The 18,753-nt window shown below is 41.7% G+C and overlaps 1 protein-coding gene and 1 long non-coding RNA gene across 2 annotated transcripts; one reads left to right on the top strand and one right to left on the bottom strand.

The window, feature by feature from the left end:
• Nucleotides 1–150: 150 nt before the first annotated feature.
• gcnt4a (glucosaminyl (N-acetyl) transferase 4a) lies at nt 151–2,837 on the top strand. The gene is made up of 3 exons (XM_028578340.1): nt 151–170; nt 410–480; nt 843–2,837. Exon 3 carries the CDS (start codon nt 844–846, stop codon nt 2,131–2,133), a length of 1,290 nt encoding a protein of 429 aa, XP_028434141.1. The 5' UTR covers nt 151–170; nt 410–480; nt 843; the 3' UTR covers nt 2,134–2,837.
• Nucleotides 2,838–5,812: 2,975 nt separating this feature from the next.
• LOC114555731 (uncharacterized) lies at nt 5,813–12,872 on the bottom strand. Its single transcript, XR_003692587.1, has 4 exons — nt 12,839–12,872; nt 12,524–12,573; nt 11,925–12,053; nt 5,813–7,263 (listed from the first exon to the last, which is right to left on the bottom strand). It is a non-coding gene; the product is annotated as an uncharacterized LOC114555731 (long non-coding RNA).
• Nucleotides 12,873–18,753: the final 5,881 nt, after the last annotated feature.

Genomic DNA, 18,753 nt, shown 5'->3' with positions numbered 1-18,753 from the left:
ATTAGTGAGTGGGTGGTAAATGTATCGGGTGGCGGTGATGTGCGGGCAGGGGGCGGACTGCTGCCGGCCGGCCCGGACTCTCCCCCTGCCACTCCTCTGGACGGCTCAGTCCGCGATGGAGCCCGGGACATGAGAGCACACACACGGGACTCGCTCTCTTCACGCGTGGGGTAAGTTCTCTGCTCCTCTGGTCCGCAGTTGGTTAAGGAAGCGTTACCGGATGGCAGAGTATTTCAGCTTGTCATGTTTCAGACGCCTGGTGCGTAATGCAGAACATCACAAGTGAGCAAGCAGTTCGATCCCTGAATGAGATGTACTGAATGTGTTCAATCCGCGTGCTGTTGCTGTGTCACTGTGTTTCCTCTCTTTCTGTCTTCACTTACTAAAGAAATGTTTCTCCTTATGAAAGGTTCTCATGTGGAGGTGTGGGAGAAGTGTGCATGGCTCGAGAGACGCTCAAAGACACCTTTAGAGAGCAAGGTAACTGAGAACAGAAACAGCTTATAGGCTATACGTGACACCTCTTCACTTCCTTCCTTGATTCGATTTACTTCGACTTGCTTACTTAACACAGTTTAAGGAAATACTCATGTCAAATGTTGGCTAAGGCAAAGAAAGTTCCAGTGCTGTGTCTTAAGACTGAATGTAAATTACTATCTTTACTAATCATTTACTAAAAATCACTGAATGTGTATTACAGTAAAACAATAAAGACAGTCATTTATGTCACTTATTTTAAACTTATTTAACTCACTTATTGCTCTGCACACAATCGGAGGCAGTAGTTAACAGTGTCGCCTGAACGCTCATGTCCGTGTCTTTTCTTGTCCTTTTGTTCCTAGAATGAAAATAAAATGTTCCCACTACACACATAGATTGAGACACAGGTGCTTCCTGTTTTCTCTGTCTCTGCTGGCAGTCTGTCTGCTCAAGCTGGTCTACATCAAAGTGACGGTGAGGGACAGCGTCTACATCCAGCCCTATGGAATCACTGGCAGCTTCTCCAGCACCCACAACCACAGGTATGACATCAACTGCACGGCCATCTACGAGCTGGACCCTGTGGAGATCGGCAAAGCTCTCCGGATCAAACGGAAAGCCATTGTTGACGTGGACGATGACAGCACCGTGAGTCTGACCTCGGACTGCCAAACCTTTCTCAAAGCACGGGGTTACAATGAGGCTCCGGTGTCTGCTGCAGAGCGCAGCTTCCCATTGGCTTACTCCCTGGTGGTGCATAAGAACGCCCCCATGGTGGAGCGAATCCTTCACGCTATCTATGCACCGCACAACATCTACTGCATCCACTATGACCAGAAGTCCTCTCCAGCGTTCATAAAGGCCATCACCAACCTGGCTCGGTGCACTCCAAATGTGTTCATCGCCTCTAAACTGGAGTCTGTGGAATATGCCCACATCAGCAGGCTGAATGCCGACCTGAACTGCCTCTCTGACCTGCTGAGGTCAGAGGTCAACTGGAAGTATGTCATCAACCTTTGTGGCCAGGACTTTCCTCTCAAGTCCAACTTTGAGCTGGTGCTGGAGCTGAAGCAGCTGAACGGCAGCAACATGCTGGAGTCCAGCCGGCCCAGCGGACTCAAGAAGCAGCGCTTCAGCTTCCAGCACCAGCTGAAGAACGTGCCTTTTGAGTACCGGCGTATGCCGGTCAAAACCACGGTGCTCAAAGATGCTCCTCCTCACGGCATCGAGATGTTCATCGGCAGCGCTTACTTTGTCCTGTCACAGGATTTTGTAAATTACATCAGCAGCAGCCAGGTGGCAAAGGACTTCCTGGCATGGTCAGCTGACACATACTCACCAGATGAACACTTCTGGGCCACCCTGGTCAGGGTCCCCGGGGTGCCGGGGCACATTCCCCGGTCCAAGGCTGATGTTACGGATCTGAGGAGCAAGACACGACTAGTCAAGTGGAACTATTTAGAAGGAAATCTTTACCCAGCGTGCACGGGTATACACATGCGCAGCGTTTGCATCTACGGAGCGGCTGAACTTCGCTGGCTCCTCAACTATGGCCACTGGTTTGCTAACAAATTTGACCCCAAAGTGGACCCGATCCTGATTAAGTGTTTGGAGGAGAAGCTGATGGAAAAACGTCAAAACGTGCAAACATGACACTGACGCAAACAGGAAATGTGACGACGAGCGCCAGTGTTTATTCTGTTGTTAGGCAAAGGTGCAAAATGACATCAGAGTTCATCGACTCAATCATTGGACCCAAGCACAGCTTTGAGATGCAGGCACTTGGCTTGAGTATATTTTCGTTTTGTTAATTAGAAAACATTGAACTTGTTAGGATACAACACATGTCTGATGGCTTCTAATTACTTTGCAGATTACGATTTCTCCAGCAAACGCACGATGAGGTCACAAAATGTCTGAACCACCTGCAGCAGTAATGTACAGTGGGAAAGAGATTGTTCTTTTACTTTTATTTAAAAGGTTACTTTATATTTGACTAATATTTCTCAGTATTGCTGCACCTGCTCAGCAGAATACAGCTTTTCCACATTATGTCAGTCTAACGTCTAACTACACAAGGCATTTTGTCTGAAACAGAAGGAAACGAAAAAGTGCCTTTGTCTAAAAGAATACTGGATTGTTTCAGGAAATGCCATCCTAAAAACAAGTGCCACTGGACATCCCATCTGAACACAGGCTCCATGTTGTTTTAAATACCAAAGAGCCATGTTGTTCTCGTGTTTTCACTAAATGAAATGATCCACAGCGTTGTCTTTTAGTTGTTTTTGACATGAAGATATAAAGTGATTTGAAAAAGTTTAGATTTCTGATGATTTATTTATTCCTGAATGAAAGTGTGGCGCTTTATAATAACCATCATTCATAAATGGTTCTTAAAAAAATTATGATTTATAAGCTTTACTAATTTTTTGTCGTATAATTGATGTTATTATTTCATTTAGTGTCATATAAAATAATTAGTTTATGTTAGATAGTTATTACTTTGTGTGTGGTTAATAATGGTTTTGTAAACATCATAAACATTATTTGGATGGCTTTCATAAAGTTGTAACTAATGCTCATCATAATTAGTTAATGATTAATAAGTGGTTTATAATCCATCAAGTAACATTAATGTGGCCCCAGTAAATCTTTTTTGTGAACAGAGATGATTATTGATTATTTGTGCTCTACATAGCTATAAATAATGTTTAGAGATGCTTTACAAAGTATTTATTAACCATTAACAAGGTATTATAACCATCAGCTGCAACTTTATAATGAGCATCCAGATAATGTTTACAACAATAACGGTTTACAAATCATTTGGTCATCTTTAACAAATACTTAAAGTAATATATAAAAGGTTGCCAGCTGGGCAATAATTCAGCATCATAATTTATCATCCTTTAAGGTAAAGATACTTTTTATTGTCACATACACATACATGTAGTGAAATTCATTCTCTGCATTTAACCCATCCCTCAAGGGAGCAGTGGACAGCCAATCACAGCGCCCGGGAAACCCACGCAGATGTGGGGAGAACATGCAAACTCCACACAGAAAGGCCCGGAACCACCTGGATTCAAACCCAGAACCTTGTGAGGCCACAGTGCCAACCATTGGGCCACCATGCTGCCATGCTAATGGAATGATGTCATGAAATCGTATAACCAGATATTGTGATATACAATGACGTTGTCTAAATTGATAATGACAAGCTCATACTAACTAGTCAACCTGTTTACCACGTATTAGTGTTACGGCTGCTTCTCATTGGTTGATGGCCTGTACAGTAGTTGTGTTCTCTGCTGCTGTTCAGCTTGTTGGATTGAGAAGCTTATAAAGATTGTCTGACTGTCCCCCCCCCCCCCACACACACACACACACACACACACACACACACACACACACACACACACACACACACACACACACACACACCCCAGCTGTGACTTAGGAGGACTTTAATGAGCATGACTACTAATTTTTGACTGATAGTAATTTTGCATTAATAGAATGAAATACTTTGATGAAGTATTACATTGACTGGATTAGACAGAAACAGACATTCTTGTCTGGTTATTTCACACAGGTGTTTCCATGTATATTAATGGATCTTATCCACAAATATGAAAAAGGCTTTGTAAAGGTGTTATGAGGTAGGGAACATGTCCAGCGTGTTGTTGAGGCTGCAGGATGCTCCCAGTGAAACTCTTGGATGGATGTCAGGAGGGTTTTCATTAACTGATCCTAGAGTCTCTGGCTGCCTCCACACTTGGCTGTAAATACTGATGACTGAACAGGACTGATGTTAGGCATATGAAGTGAGTGAGGAGGGGAGCCTGCGAGCTACAATAACTCAGGGTAGTCTGTCATAAAGTACCAGAGAGGCATCGGAAAGCGCCACACCTCAAGGGTGGGAGGGGGAAATCATATGTATTGTGATTTTTTTTGCAGCGTTTTAAAAATCAATATTATATATAATATATAATCAATATTTTTGATTTACTGTTTTTACCAATGATTGAGCTAAATATGTTGTGTTTCTATGGTACCACCGACGGTGACTACATCAGATCTGTTTCCATCTAAACAGAGCCAAAGCAGAAAAAACAGAAAATCCATGTTATGTTCTTCTTTACAAAGTTAATAAATGTCAGACTGACTGACTGACATGTGATGTCATTCTTCTTCGAAAACTATCAGTTTTTAGAAATGTCTCATGATATATTGTTTCTATAAGTGTATTATTCAACTTTTGTTTTTATTAAAGAAGGAAAAGATAATCCCAATACTCAATACTATCTAATCCCAATACTCAATACTATCTAATCCCAATACTTCTAGAATCACAACAAATTAAAATCACAACACAAATCCAATCAGCACCCATGTATCAGGAAAGAATCTAACCGGGACAAAAGCATATTGTCCCAGCCCTTCTCACCACACTGCTGCAGTAACACGCATGTGGAGGTCTTAAAGGGGTGATAGAATGATTATATAGGGTATTTCACACTGTTCCTTAAGGTCTCCTAATAGGGTATCTAACATTGGTTGGGCTGAAAATGGTCCGCTTGCTATTTTAACTACCCTGTGAATATGGCTGTATTTGTAAAGAGAGCTTTTCTTCCAAATATGGTATGCTCATGAATATTTAGATGAGCTGCGGGATGCTCCCAGTGAAACTCTTGGATGGATGTCAGGAGGGTTTTCGTTAACTGATCCTAGAGTCTCTGGCTGCCGGTGATTGGTTGAGCGAACCACATACACATACATTGGAGACAAGACAGTGCAATGTTATACATTGTTTGTCTGCTATTTTGTTATTAAATTCACTTCGGAGACTTTTTTTATGCGAGAAATCAATTATATAAAGCTCAAATATGGTCTGTTTTTTGGTAAGATGTGTCGGACTTCATAAGCTCCACATAGTCTGACGAGAAAGTCACCGTTTCTGGGTTACTGGACTACCGGGGCTCGCGACTCCGCGGAGCTGCGGGCAGCGGCAGTAGTCCAGTAACCCAGAAACGGTGACTTTGCGCGGGTATGGAGCACCGCGGGCTGCCGGCCGTGACAGAGCTCCATCTAGCGACACACATTCCGACAAAATTTGCAATTAGCCATCAATTTTTGTAAAACGGCCCATATTTGACCTCTACGTAGTTGATTTCTCGCCAAAAAAAAGTCTCAGAAGTGAATTTTGTGGTAAAATAGCAGATGAACAATGTATACAATTTCTGAGATTTGAGATCTTTCTGAGAACAGGATTCTAGAGGCAGCGCTAGACATCTCGTGTTCAAATTCCCAGACAGGTGAATGGCTCCTTGGAGATTTTTGTTATCCCATTGTTTTTAGCCTTTTATATCTACTGCATCTCTTTATATCACCTGCATTCAGTCAGTGTGTTGATGAGCATGTGCTCAGACGGGCTGAAACAGGATCAGCTGGTGGTTTATTTACAACACAAAGGAAGAGGTGCTGCCGTGCATTAGCAGCAGCAGCTCATGTTTCTGTCCGCTTGACCGGGAGCTAAACGCTTCAAGACTTCGATCAGCTGCACTCTTTCACAGGAAGATTTGAGGGCACTTCATGGAAGAGGTGGCAGATGGCTAACTCCTGATCTGACTTTATATTAGGGAACATTTTGTGCACTTTAACCTTAAAAAGGTGGCCTTGGCCTTAGCGTTTAGCTCACCTGCTAGAATGCGTGCCCATATACAGAGGATCAGTCCTTTGACGCGTTGGCCGCGGGTTCGGTTCTGACCTACGGCCCTTTGCTGCATGTCATTCCCCCTCTCTCTCCCCTTTCATGTCTAAAGCTGTCCTTTCAGAAATAAAGGTAAAAATGGCAAAAAACAATTATCTTAAAAAAAAGAAGAAAACAAAAGGTGGCCTTTATAATCTGAGTTGTTGCTTGACATGTAGTTGCCTTTCCTTCTGCCCTCCTCTAAAAGGGTCTGGATCTCAGAAACTGTAAGCCAAAACCTGAGTAGATATTTTGTCATTTCAGCCAGATATTTGTGCTAGCAGCAGATTTTGTGATGGTATTGCTCAAACAAGATTTGGGGGTGCTACATCAACGCATGCAGGCAAATATCTCTTGAACTGTAGAATGTAGAATAACAATAATTATGTCCTAATCATTTCTTAGCGTTTTATCAAAATACTGTCAAAATACTTTCTGTCCTAACTTTCTCCGTGTTTGGGGCTACACACCAGCAACAGCAAATCAGCTCATTGTTGGTGACAGGAACCTTCACCCTCCCAACCCCACAACACCAGCTGTCCTGCTGGGGAGACCAGCGAGAAATAATAATGTTAGGGACCCGGGAGAAAAGAGGTAATATGACAAGAAAATACTTCAAAGATTAAAGTCGTAAATTTACAGAAAAAGAAGACTTTGCAAAGTCGTCCAGTGGGCTTGATTGGACCCTTTGGCGGGCCGGTTCTGGCCCACAGACCATATGTTTGACACCCCTGGTATAAGGCATAAAGGATTGGTCCCACCACTGACTGGCCATGTGCCTTGCTGTGGTGTGTCTTGTTGAAGTCTCAGACTGTGCGGTATTCCCTCCATGCTCCGGCCTTGTGTCCTGGGAAATTAAAACGGGCTCACAGGTAGCAGGACAGTTAAAGGGCCACTCCACCGATTTGTACACATCAAGATCAGTTAACGAGGAGTACTCCTTTTTCTGAGGCTCTGGAGGAGCTTCGTCAAGTCTGCCATAGAAACCCTCATCATGTCATCGTGATGTCACGTCCAGAGAAAGCAGAAACCTGTAAAAGAAAGCCTGTGTTACAAACTGGAGTCGTGCAGTTTAAAGGCCTGGGCGTTACATCACGGAAGTACTGGAGTACTCCTGTAAAGTGTGTCCTGAGCTTTTCAAATGAACATAGATAAGAAGCCCTTAAAGTGAAAATCAAAAATGTCATCATCTACGATTTCATGAAAACTGGGCAAACTGGGCAGAGTAAGACTGTGTGATATGATCGAGAGCTCCAGTGCAGCTGCTAATGGATCTTATGGTGAGATTGTTGTTTTAACTCACTAATAATTATGTTCCCACTTTGTTTCTGTAATGTGTCACCATGGAAGCCCTGCAGATCCCCCAGTGCCACTTGATGGATCTCCTAGATGCTTCATTATCATTGGAGGCTTCGCCGTAGCTGTGAGCAGCGCAGGGCTCATGGTGGTGAATCAGATGTCGTATCATTGGAGCAGACAGGGAGTGTGGCCTCGCTGTCGCTCCTCCACTTCTACATGGGCCTGCCCCTCACAATAAACTCAATTCATGGCTGCTCTGCGCTGCAGAGGGGTTGTGGAGGACAGGTGAAATGTGAATACGAAACCTGTGCCCCCTCCTGCGTGTCTGTCTATCTGCAGGTATACAATGAACAATAAGCATCATTCTTTCTCTGGGGTCTGGTATTTTGGACCGAGTCAAAGCTGAGCTGTTAGTTTTTTTCTTTTCCCCTAACTCATTAAGACCTCTTTTCCAAAAAAGTTGCTGTGTCATCTTCCACGTCTGTGAATTTATGAATCAGTTTCAGCTAATGTTTTGGCTGGCCCCTTCATACTCCCTTGATGTTCTCAATAATTTGTCATTTGTTTCGTAGCTTTAAAATGACATCAAGAACAACCTTCCCCACTCAAAGTAATTACATTATGGCTCACTGTCCCCGAGATAGTTTGTTATTCAAAGATGGAATCATTGGCCGACGCCCAATGGACTGAACCAGTTGGCTGCTGATTGCTTTGGACAGTACGGTCAAACAGATCCCACAGTCCCACATTCCTTTATGTGAGCATAGGATTACAAGAGATTGGACAGGATTCACATTTATACTTGTTGTTCTTCCATTTTCATAAATTGTAACACTGTGTTGTGCTCTTTTTAGATATGCTTGTCAATTGAAGGTTCACTAGGTGCACCTCCAAGCTATTTTACAAAGGTTGATCATTGGTTGATCTAATGTTTTACACAATCCCCTTCATTAGTGGAGTCAAGATTCCCCTGAGACAACAATCTGTAAGAACAAATGGAATGTACTGTATGGAAAACTCGCTTGACCGATTATGACAATGAGTTCAACCATTGTGCATTTAAAGACATATTCAATTAACTTATGCATAGATGTTTTGAGGGAGTAAAACAATTCAACAGACATCCAGTATATTATATTTTGATCAACATGACATAAGCAATTGATCATGTAAAAAACATGCAGACAGTACATGATCAATTGCATGCATGTACAAAAGCAATTGCAATTTGACCAAAATAGCAGTTTGGTGTATATAGGAGATGTTGAGAGCACAGAGTCTGCATGGAAGCTGATATCACCAACATGCAGCAGAGCGTACAGGGGTGCAGTACTGAAGCATCTCAGGAGCCAGGGCTTCAGAGTTAGTCGAGCTACAGCCGGCCCTGAAGGTGGGGGGGCCACACACAGTCACACAGAGCCAGAGTGAACTGGAACACTGTTTGAGGTTGTATATACCTCAGTCCTGGTTGTTAGGGGTTGGCAGAGCAGCAGACAAGAGAAGGTGAGAGCTTTGGTCGCTGTCAGACCAGTATGTGAGGCTGAGGCAGGGCTTCCTCCAACAGGACGACTTTACGTCTCTAAGGACGTATTGATCATTATTTTTATAAACATCTGTGAATTCATAGCCTGGCATCGTCAGATTAATTTGCAAATGCACCTGGAACCTTTCAATTCATTTTTGAAAGAGGCCTCTGGATGCAACTGAATGGACCTACAACCAATCAGAGCAACATAACCACTTAGCTAATTACTGTAATTACTTAAGGCCTGACAAGATGGATTTTCATGTGACATGTAATTCCATGATTCTCACATGATCTCGTGATAACGCATAAATCCAGTAAAAGGTAAAAAATGTCCTTCCTTTTATCAATTTACTTTAGTACCGACAGCTGGACCATGGTGATTGATTGAATGAACCCTATGAGAGAACTGTAGTATAAATCTCCAAACAGAGAGCAGGCAATGAAAAGTAGATAGTTGTTCTTTCTGTAAAAGGGTTGTATAGACATATTTTAATAGGATTGGCATTATATTTGTCAGTATAAAAAGCATGTGTTCTTGGAGTGCACAGAGCTGAACCTTTACAGCGGTTAGACCCAACCAAGGGCCTCTCAGCATGTATCAAATACAGACTGTCATCGGCCCTGCCCAGTTCCTGTGGTCCTAGATGGACCAGGAGTACCTCAGGGTGAACAACCTGTCTTTGTTCTTTAAGGGGGGAAACCAGGACCTGAGTGCAGGATTAAGGATCCAGGGCTGTGTGGGGGATGGGAAGTAAATAAACCCAGCCTTTCCAACTGTGAATGTATGGCCAGAGGTTAGAAGTGATTATTTTAGATAATAAGACACGCCTCAGAAACTAGTTTTGTGACTTTAATTCCAAGCAAAACTTCTCAAGTATCAAACAAAAAACACTAACTCAAGCAAAATAATTGTCACCTCAAAGGTAAAACTTAAAACTTGCAAACAAAACATTTGTGTAGTTGTAAACTATTGGTCTTTTATTTGTTTGATATGATGTCCTTTTGTTTCCAGTTCCCTCTGCTTCTTTCTCTGCTGATCAGTCTTTTTCTCTCTCCATCACGTTTGCAGTCATGCTCCCAGCTTTCTCCTTTGCGCTCCCTGAGTTTTTGCTTGCGAATCTGACACAAACATTTCGCGTGGGCGGGTCTTACAGGGGTGCGTCCCCATTGGCTAATGAGTGTTAAGGGAAAGTTTGAGTGACAGTTCAGCCTCAGTGCAGGTAAACTAACGTTAGAGACTCAGAGTCTGGTGTGAAGGACACACAAGCCACTTCACAGGGGATTACTACAAGATTAATAAAGTGTAAGTATTGATCATATATATTATCTGTGATCTACGTTCCAAGCATGGTTACTAGACATTTGTTGTTTCGTTGTGTTAAGTTACTAGCTAGCTAGTAAAGCTTTTTTAAGTTAGCATTTAACGTTAGCTATACTGCTAACGTTATCTAAACTTGTAGCCACCGGCTACCTTACTGAGCTAATAATTTACCATGGGAATCATGTATTCTTCGTGAGGCCTTACTCAATGGAGCTGTATTAATTATCGTCTTCTCTCTGTAGAGACCTGCAGGACCCGAGCAGAGCTACGATGCTCTCCCAGGTCACCTTAGGTTAGTAACGTAGCTATATTATGGTCTATTAGGAAAAATGATTATCCAGCTAACTACTAATTGTTGTGGTTGCTATTGGCCTGATAAGGGTATTGGTTAAGTTGTACAATGTAGAAGCTGTGAATGTAATATATTATATATAGAGTTCGACACATACATTAGATAATGTTCCATCTGTACACACTGTTTCTTCTTTCTTTGCACTACCTTAAGATGGCAGATAACGGATGCATTTTTTTGTATTTTTTTAGCGCTGTAAATGTCAACAATATTTAGTATTAATGCATAGTGTTACTACTGTCCAAACTATGTACTTTAACTAACACACCAGGCCCTTGACAAATACTTTGCTTAGTGATCCTTATGGTTTGATGTGATGTGCATGTGTCCTGGTGGCTGGCCATATCTTACTTTACACATGTAGTCAACGTGGAGGTAGGAATCTAGAAATTGTGATCAATAATATTTCAGAAATAAGTGTTCCAGTAGTGTTCAGGAAAGCTAGAAAAATGTTTCTAGAGTGCAGGCTTTATTACAATTATTTATTATTGAGCTAATTTCAAACACTTTTTATCATCCAATAAGGTACTTCAAGCTTTACAATAAGAAGTCAAGGAAGTGAAGGACTACAGTTACATCCCAGCCCTTCAGAGATCTTTCCTGCAGAAAAGGCTGTGGTCCAGACTGGAGCGGTGGGCCATCAGTGAGCTCAGGAGACCACATGATCCCAGGAGTTGTGTGTGATATTCCTGCACCACCCTCAGAAGTGTTGTTGCAGACACAAGTCAGCAGAGAAATACAGCTTATTACAGCCCAATTACTCAGTATGTTTGTGTATTGTTGGTGATGAAAAACTGACCCTGACCTGTGATGTACTGCAAATAATGACTGACACTGAGTTCCAGCTTCTTCTACCACCGGGGCCCCAGCAAAATATGTTCAAATATCCATTATGTATGTGGAGTTTTATATTGGACTAAAAATAAAGCATTATAATAGTCTCAACCTTATTTCCTGTTTTATATAATGAACCAAACAGACAAGGGTGAATGTAAATTTTTTTTTGAATATATTATGTGTATTTTAAAATATAATTACAGTAAGACAAATTAAATTACAGGACAGTATACTGTAGTATGATATATTAACATACAATGGACTAAGAAACTACAAGTACACCAATACAAACTTAAGAAAAAAGGTTATTGTAAGTGTTAATTGAGTATCTGAGCAAATTATGATCAATACATACGCTATTGGTCTATACCCTGGCTGTTTGAAGCCTTCGCACACAGTGTTTCCTCCCCAGAGAGACCGAAGGCTCCTCTCCCTCTGCTGCTCCCACGTCCTCCTGGTTGGTCGGCCTGCTGCCTGATGTGAGCTGTGATAGAAAATTATAATAAAGTTTCTTACACAAATCAAATGGTAAAAAAGTTCTTACTGATAACTGAGGCTTCCAAGGTTGTGATTTACAATTAAAATAACTTGCTTTTAAGTAGCCATTAGCGAATGTGTAGGCTTTAAAACCACTATGAACATTTTCCTTTTGCTGACCTGCTTGCAAATGCAACAGAAGACATGTAATTAGAGTTAGGATAGCCAGTCTGTGTCATAACTAGGAAAGTACAGATGAGCACAAAACTATAAAGATGAACCAGTTAACACTGCATTTGTACTGTACAGTATGTGTCGACCTCTAGATACAATACATTATATTCACAGCTTCTACATTGTACAACTTAACCAATACCCTAGCATTGTGTATTATCAGGCCAATAGCAACCACAACAATTAGTAGTTAGCTGGATAATCATTTTTCCTAATAGACCATAATATAGCTACGTTACTAACCTAAGGTGACCTGGGAGCGCATCGTAGCTCTGCTCGGGTCCTGCAGGTCTCTACAGAGAGAAGACGATAATTAATACAGCTCCATTGAGTAAGGCCTCACGAAGAATACATGATTCCCATGGGAAATTATTAGCTCAGTAAGGTAGCCGGTGGCTACAAGTTTTAGATAACGTTAGCAGTATAGCTAACGTTAAATGCTAACTTAAAAAAGCTTTACTAGCTAGATAGCTAGTAACTTAACACAACGAAACAACAAATGTCTAGTAACCATGCTTGCAACGTAGATCACAGATAATATATATGATCAATACTTACACTTTATTAATCTTGTAGGAATCCCCTGTGAAGTGGCTTGTGTGTCCTCCACACCAGACTCTGAGTCTCTAACGTTAGTTTACCTGCACTGAAGCTGAGCTGTCACTCAAACTTTCCCTTAACACTCATTAGCCAATGGGGACGCACCCCTGTAAGACCCGCCCACGCGAAATGTTTGTGTCAGAATCGCAAGCAAAAACTCAGGGAGCGCAAAGGAGAAAGCTGGGAGCATGACTGCAAACGTGATGGAGAGAGAAAAAGACTGATCAGCAGAGAAAGAAGCAGAGGGAACTGGAAACAAAAGGACATCATATCAAACAAATAAAAGACCAATAGTTTACAACTACACAAATGTTTTGTTTGCAAGTTTTAAGTTTTACCTTTGAGGTGACAATTATTTTGCTTGAGTTAGTGTTTTTTGTTTGATACTTGAGAAGTTTTGCTTGGAATTAAAGTCACAAAACTAATCCCATAAGAAACTGCAATCCTGATTGTGAACATGTTTCAGTGGCTTTAAATGACTTTATAACTCTGTCTGGAGACTGGATGACTTTCTCTCTCTCTTTCTCTCTCTCTCTCTCTCTCTCTCTCTCTCTCTCTCTCTCTCTCTCTCTCTCTCTGATTTCCTAGGAGAACACACATTCAGCATTATGCACAGATGAACTAAATGTGCTGTTCATTCCTGGGAAACAGCTTGTTAGCAGTATTTTCACTTCCTTGATTCTCTTTTTCTCTCCTTCACGCTGTGTTGCCATAGCACTCTCACCTCAATGCAAATATCAGCTTGAACATCCAACCTGAGCAAACAAATAATCATGTGACTGTAAGATACAAAACGAGCGTGGCTTTCAGAGAACTGTTGAGCTTCAAAGATAATTGGTTATCCTTTATATCTGCCTGATTAGTTCATGTGCTGTTATGGGAACACAGTGTGCTGACTCTGAGAAAAGACTCTATCCTTTTCTTTCACTCACAGTGCATGCCAGTCACTTGTTGCTCAATCGTCCCCACAGATATGGACCTCATGTTTTCATTAGCATGAAAAGCCAGCTTTATAGCTGATGGCCAATGAAAAACTGCCCATGGACCACAGCAGCTCAGCATAATGCAGGCCTTGTGTGTGCAGACAGCCACTGGTTCCAACCAACACCTCACTACATGAGGTAATTGCCTGGAAGAACAGAGAGCACTGTATGTGATGACTGTTCTCACACACTCCTCGCCGGGCTGTTCAGCAGAAAGACACTCAGGATACAAATGACATGCTTTCCTAAAAAAGACTGATTTAAGATAAACCAATCAAATATTTATAGCAAACACTAAGAGAGGAAAAAGTAACATAAGCATACATTGCCATCTTCCGCATTTAAATGCCAGTCAACTGGTTGGTGCATACGTTCAGTAGTGAAGTATTTCTGAACATCACCAGTGAAAACAAGGTTAATTGTATGAGATGAACACCTGTGATGTCGGGGAAGAGTAAACTGACATCAGTCTCAGTAGAGTGGGGTTTCTGTGAGATCTGTAAAAGTCACTGTCCAGTTCAGAATCAGACTCCCAATTTACAGGCTGATGTATTTTAAACACCTTGTCAAACTTTGATGCATTGTCTGTTAGAGTGGCTGCAACTTTGCCAAGCAGTCCATATGATGAATGAATTTCTTATTTCTCTGGCCAGTAACATCAAGTGTGGGCCTGCATCTGATTGGTTTACATGCTATGGCAGCCTTGTTGCCCTCCAAAGTGGAGCTGCCAATCCAGTGAACAGCTGGACACACAGTCAACCTCTCCAAAGGTTGGCCTTCAAGATAGATTCCATCTCTGCATATTCTCTCTCTTGAGGTAGCCAGCGTCCATCTTTCTCTGTGGCAGCTTGACTTTACTCTTTGTGGGTTTTTTCTTTATAACAAGTTAAAATGAGGCCACTGTGGAAACATCTCCTCTACAATCGACCCAGCAACAATCTTTTTCAGGTCCTGTCCACTTAACGTGTCTCCGTCACCGTGTCCTGCTCTGAAATCCACTTTCTGTTGTTTAGCCGGAGTGCATGCATCCCTGGCAGTCGAGGCTTCCCTGAGTTTCACACTGCTGTGCTAACATATCACATGCTTCAATACATTACATGTTGTGTTTTTTTTTGGCTAAAAGCGTTTCGCTGCTTGCACAAAGTTTACAACGAGGACAATGTTCTCTGCATCTTTGACAGAGACAAACTCAACAGAATGAGGGCTGTTGGAAGTATGCCTCTCTCCCTCATCCATGTTCAGCTTTTAGCCTTCTTCTGACAAAAAACCTATCCCATTCTGGCATCGCAGAATGGGATTTAATATTGTAAACCCTTACACTACTCGTTGTTTTAATTCAATCTATTACCCACATGTGTACAAATGGCTTGGCAACATTTGTACAACTGATAAATGAACGCCAGGTAAAGTGTGAAAAGCAACACCTTGGTTACTATGGATGTCGGGAACACAAGATCAATCTGATTTGATTCAGTGACTCATCCATCGCTATCAGGGAGGAAAATAACATTAGATCTCTGAAAACATGCTGGATCAAAGTTCAAGTTGCCAGTTTATTAGGTACACCTATAGCTAAAATAAATACAATCCAATAAAACAGTCCTGCAATAAATCCTAAATTTATCAAGTTTTAATCATAGACGTGGGAAGGAGGGGGGGCGGGCAGCTTCCCTTTACTGCACCAAATTTTCACACTTCCTGTTAGATGTTTGTGTTTCAGGTAGAGAATTGTGTGTAGTGTTTTGAAAAAAGGTGTTATGCCATTGAAAACTGAGTGAAAGGCTGAGAAATAGCTCACGGTTTTGGAGATTTGGTGTCCAGTTTGGCTCTTTGAGTGAGAGGTTTCAAAAATCGTGTGATATGTAAAGATTTTGTGTGTAAGCGGTTGTAAAAAACTGTACATTTTTTTACTTTCATTTCTGTAGTCCATACTTCCTTCCAACATGAAGAATATGTGCTTTCATATCCTTTCTGATGTGATTGTCAGAAATGATACGCCTGTCTCTTCATGTGCATGTGTGTGCGTGTGTGTGTGTGAAAAAATACTTTATGGAAGTACAGACAGACAGACAGACAGAGACAGACAGAGAAGCAGACAGACAGACAGATAGACAGAGACAGACAGAGAAGCAGACAGACAGACAGAGACAGAGACAGAGACAGACAGAGAAGCAGACAGACATCTCGGTGCTGATTATGGAGTGAAACATGTTCCGGCAGCAGCTTTAACTCACCATGCTGATGTCCATACCCAAGGTCAGCTGATGTGTCACCTGACCTGTGTGCCTGAACCCGTCCACATACAGACAGTCTTACTGTTTATTTGTAGTTTATTTAAATAGGGACAGATACAAAAAAACATAGATTAATACAGAAATAACAATCCGATGCCTGTATCACAGTGTTTGTGATCTGTAGCAATACAAACTGATGATCAGCATCCATGTGTGTCCATTTTAGGGTACTTAATGAAGCTGTGCAATATTCTGATGTAGCGATGGAGATGGGTGCTCCTGCTTGTTGAAGCAGTCGGGATGGTAGCCATAGCTGGTGGCTCTGTGTCCACTCTGTGTTTTTATCTATTTAACAGTAATGACAAGTGTGATCAGTTGATGAATCATGGTCTTCATCTCAGCATGAGAAATGAGCCGCCTCCTCTGTGTTCAGGTTCCTGATCCGAGAGCTTTACGCTGGCTGTGTGACCAGGTTGCATGTGGCTCCTTATTGTCCAAAGATCTGGGACCCTGTCTTTGTCTGATTGTTTTTTCTTTGCACCAAGTTAGAAAACTGAGCTCTAAACTTGGACTGTTCTCATTGTTGTACCTGACACTAACATATGGCTCACACCTTGATCAAGAGCGATTTGGGAACAACTGTCCTTGTGGCATACAACATTCATGTTCATTTGATGTGTTTGTTATTGTGCAACACTGGTACAGGAAGAGCTGACTGAGCTCTGCTGGCGCTCACTTACTGAGCTGCTTGAAAGTTGAAACACATTCCATGAGCAGAATGAAGTTTGAGAGGACAGTGCCACCTACAGGGACTGAAGACTCTCACACCATCCACTTAAACAATGGACAACTCACATTAAAGAAGCATCTCATTTAGATCATTATATTTCGAGACAGAAACATAATATAACAGGGAAACGCATACAAAACTTTTCACAACTGACTATATTGATATGTCATAGTTTGCCCTGAAACATGATGTGTTCCAGGTTGTCCCAGAGATGTTAAAGGGCTTGAGGTCAGGAAAACCTTTTCTTTATGGCACATAGAGATGTTGCTGGGATCTGGTACATTACTTCATCCAGCTGATGTGACCTGCTGTGTACCTGTATGAGGCTAACACTGCAGCTGCTCAATGCTACTGTCTGATGAGATTTTGTTTGGTTGTCTGTGATGCAAAACACATTTTAGAGAAATCTGACAATAAAGTGAAAATATGGCGGTGAGTTTTTTACACACAGAGGGATGCAGCTTCACAAGTGGATTATGCTGATAGCTTTTCTTTACAAAGTACTTGAAGTACCCTGAATACCACAAATACTATAACTGAGTGGGCTTGATTTGGTTTTTTGAGGATTTGACACAATTTATTCTTATTTTTTATTCTTTATTTATAAAGGACAACACACATTAATCAACATTTCTGTAAATGTGCCAGTGTTAGCCAGCCGGCTAATTTTCAACTGTAGTCCGTTGGCCAGATGATGTTAGACCAGAGCAGCAGGAAGCAGCAAGACATTAGTACAGGTTAAACTATACAGATAGCAGTCAACAAGACACCATACAGACCACTAAAACAACAGACAAGCTTTCTCAGTTAGCCATGCAGAGCTACAGGAAGCAGCAAGACATTAGCACAGCTACACATCAAACAGTATCCACATTCAGTATAAGAAGCCATGCAAGCATCAGAGCACAGCCAAGCAACACAGACCTGAGCCATCTTCTAGCACCGCTCAACCATGCAAAGCAGTAACAAGCAATAATGAAAAGATGAAATAGGCTACATCACTTGTGAGGGATGTGTTAATATAGCACAGATTAATAAGAAGGTAAAATAGTTAAAATACAAATTAATTATTCATACATACCCAAGACAGGAGAATTATTTTACAAAGTGAATACCATCTGCTGAGACTTCACAGTCTATCCACATCCAGTTATTTCAAAATAGGAGCACATTGTTATTCAGGACTTCATCTGGATTAACAAAGAAAGACAAAGGAGTGGGACGGAGTTTCAGTCCATTAACCAACGGGTTATTGTTCCTGACAATCATGAGCTGGCTGTGAAGAAGAAACTTCACAACATGTTGCATTGATTACATCAATAACTTTCACAAAGTAAGTTCTATGAATGAATTGAATTACCACACACAATACCAACTACATTTACCTGACAGCTGGTTCACAGTTTATTTTCTCACCTACCTCTAGTGGTATTTTGGCAATGCATGATTTCAATACTAAAAGTTAAAGTACAATAAAATAACCAACGCAGCCAGGACAGCTACAATAGAGCTTTTACATTGTGGTATTGCTTTTTTTTTTTTAAGATTACATCTTTTTGGGCATTTATGGCCTTTATTGACAGGACAGCTTGAAAATAGGAAAGGGGAGAGACAGGGGGGACGGCATGCAGCAAAGGGCCGCGGGCCAGATTTGAACCTGCGGCCGCTGCCAGGGACTGAGCCTACGTAGAGGTCACCCCGTGGTATTGCTTCTTTTTAACTAAAGGACTTTTTCCATCACATGTCAAATGTCATAGCCGAGAGGAATCGGTCAAGGTAAATGTTAGTGTGGTCTGTAAGAAGCGTTTCAGACTCTGGGCTCGGAACGTTGTGGAACAGATTGAGAACATCGTTAAAGTATGAGCC

The sequence above is a fragment of the Perca flavescens genome, chromosome 5 (genome assembly GCF_004354835.1).
Source record: "Perca flavescens isolate YP-PL-M2 chromosome 5, PFLA_1.0, whole genome shotgun sequence".
Classification (NCBI taxonomy): Eukaryota; Metazoa; Chordata; class Actinopteri; order Perciformes; family Percidae; genus Perca; species Perca flavescens.
This window is presented reverse-complemented; position numbering and strand designations above follow the sequence as displayed.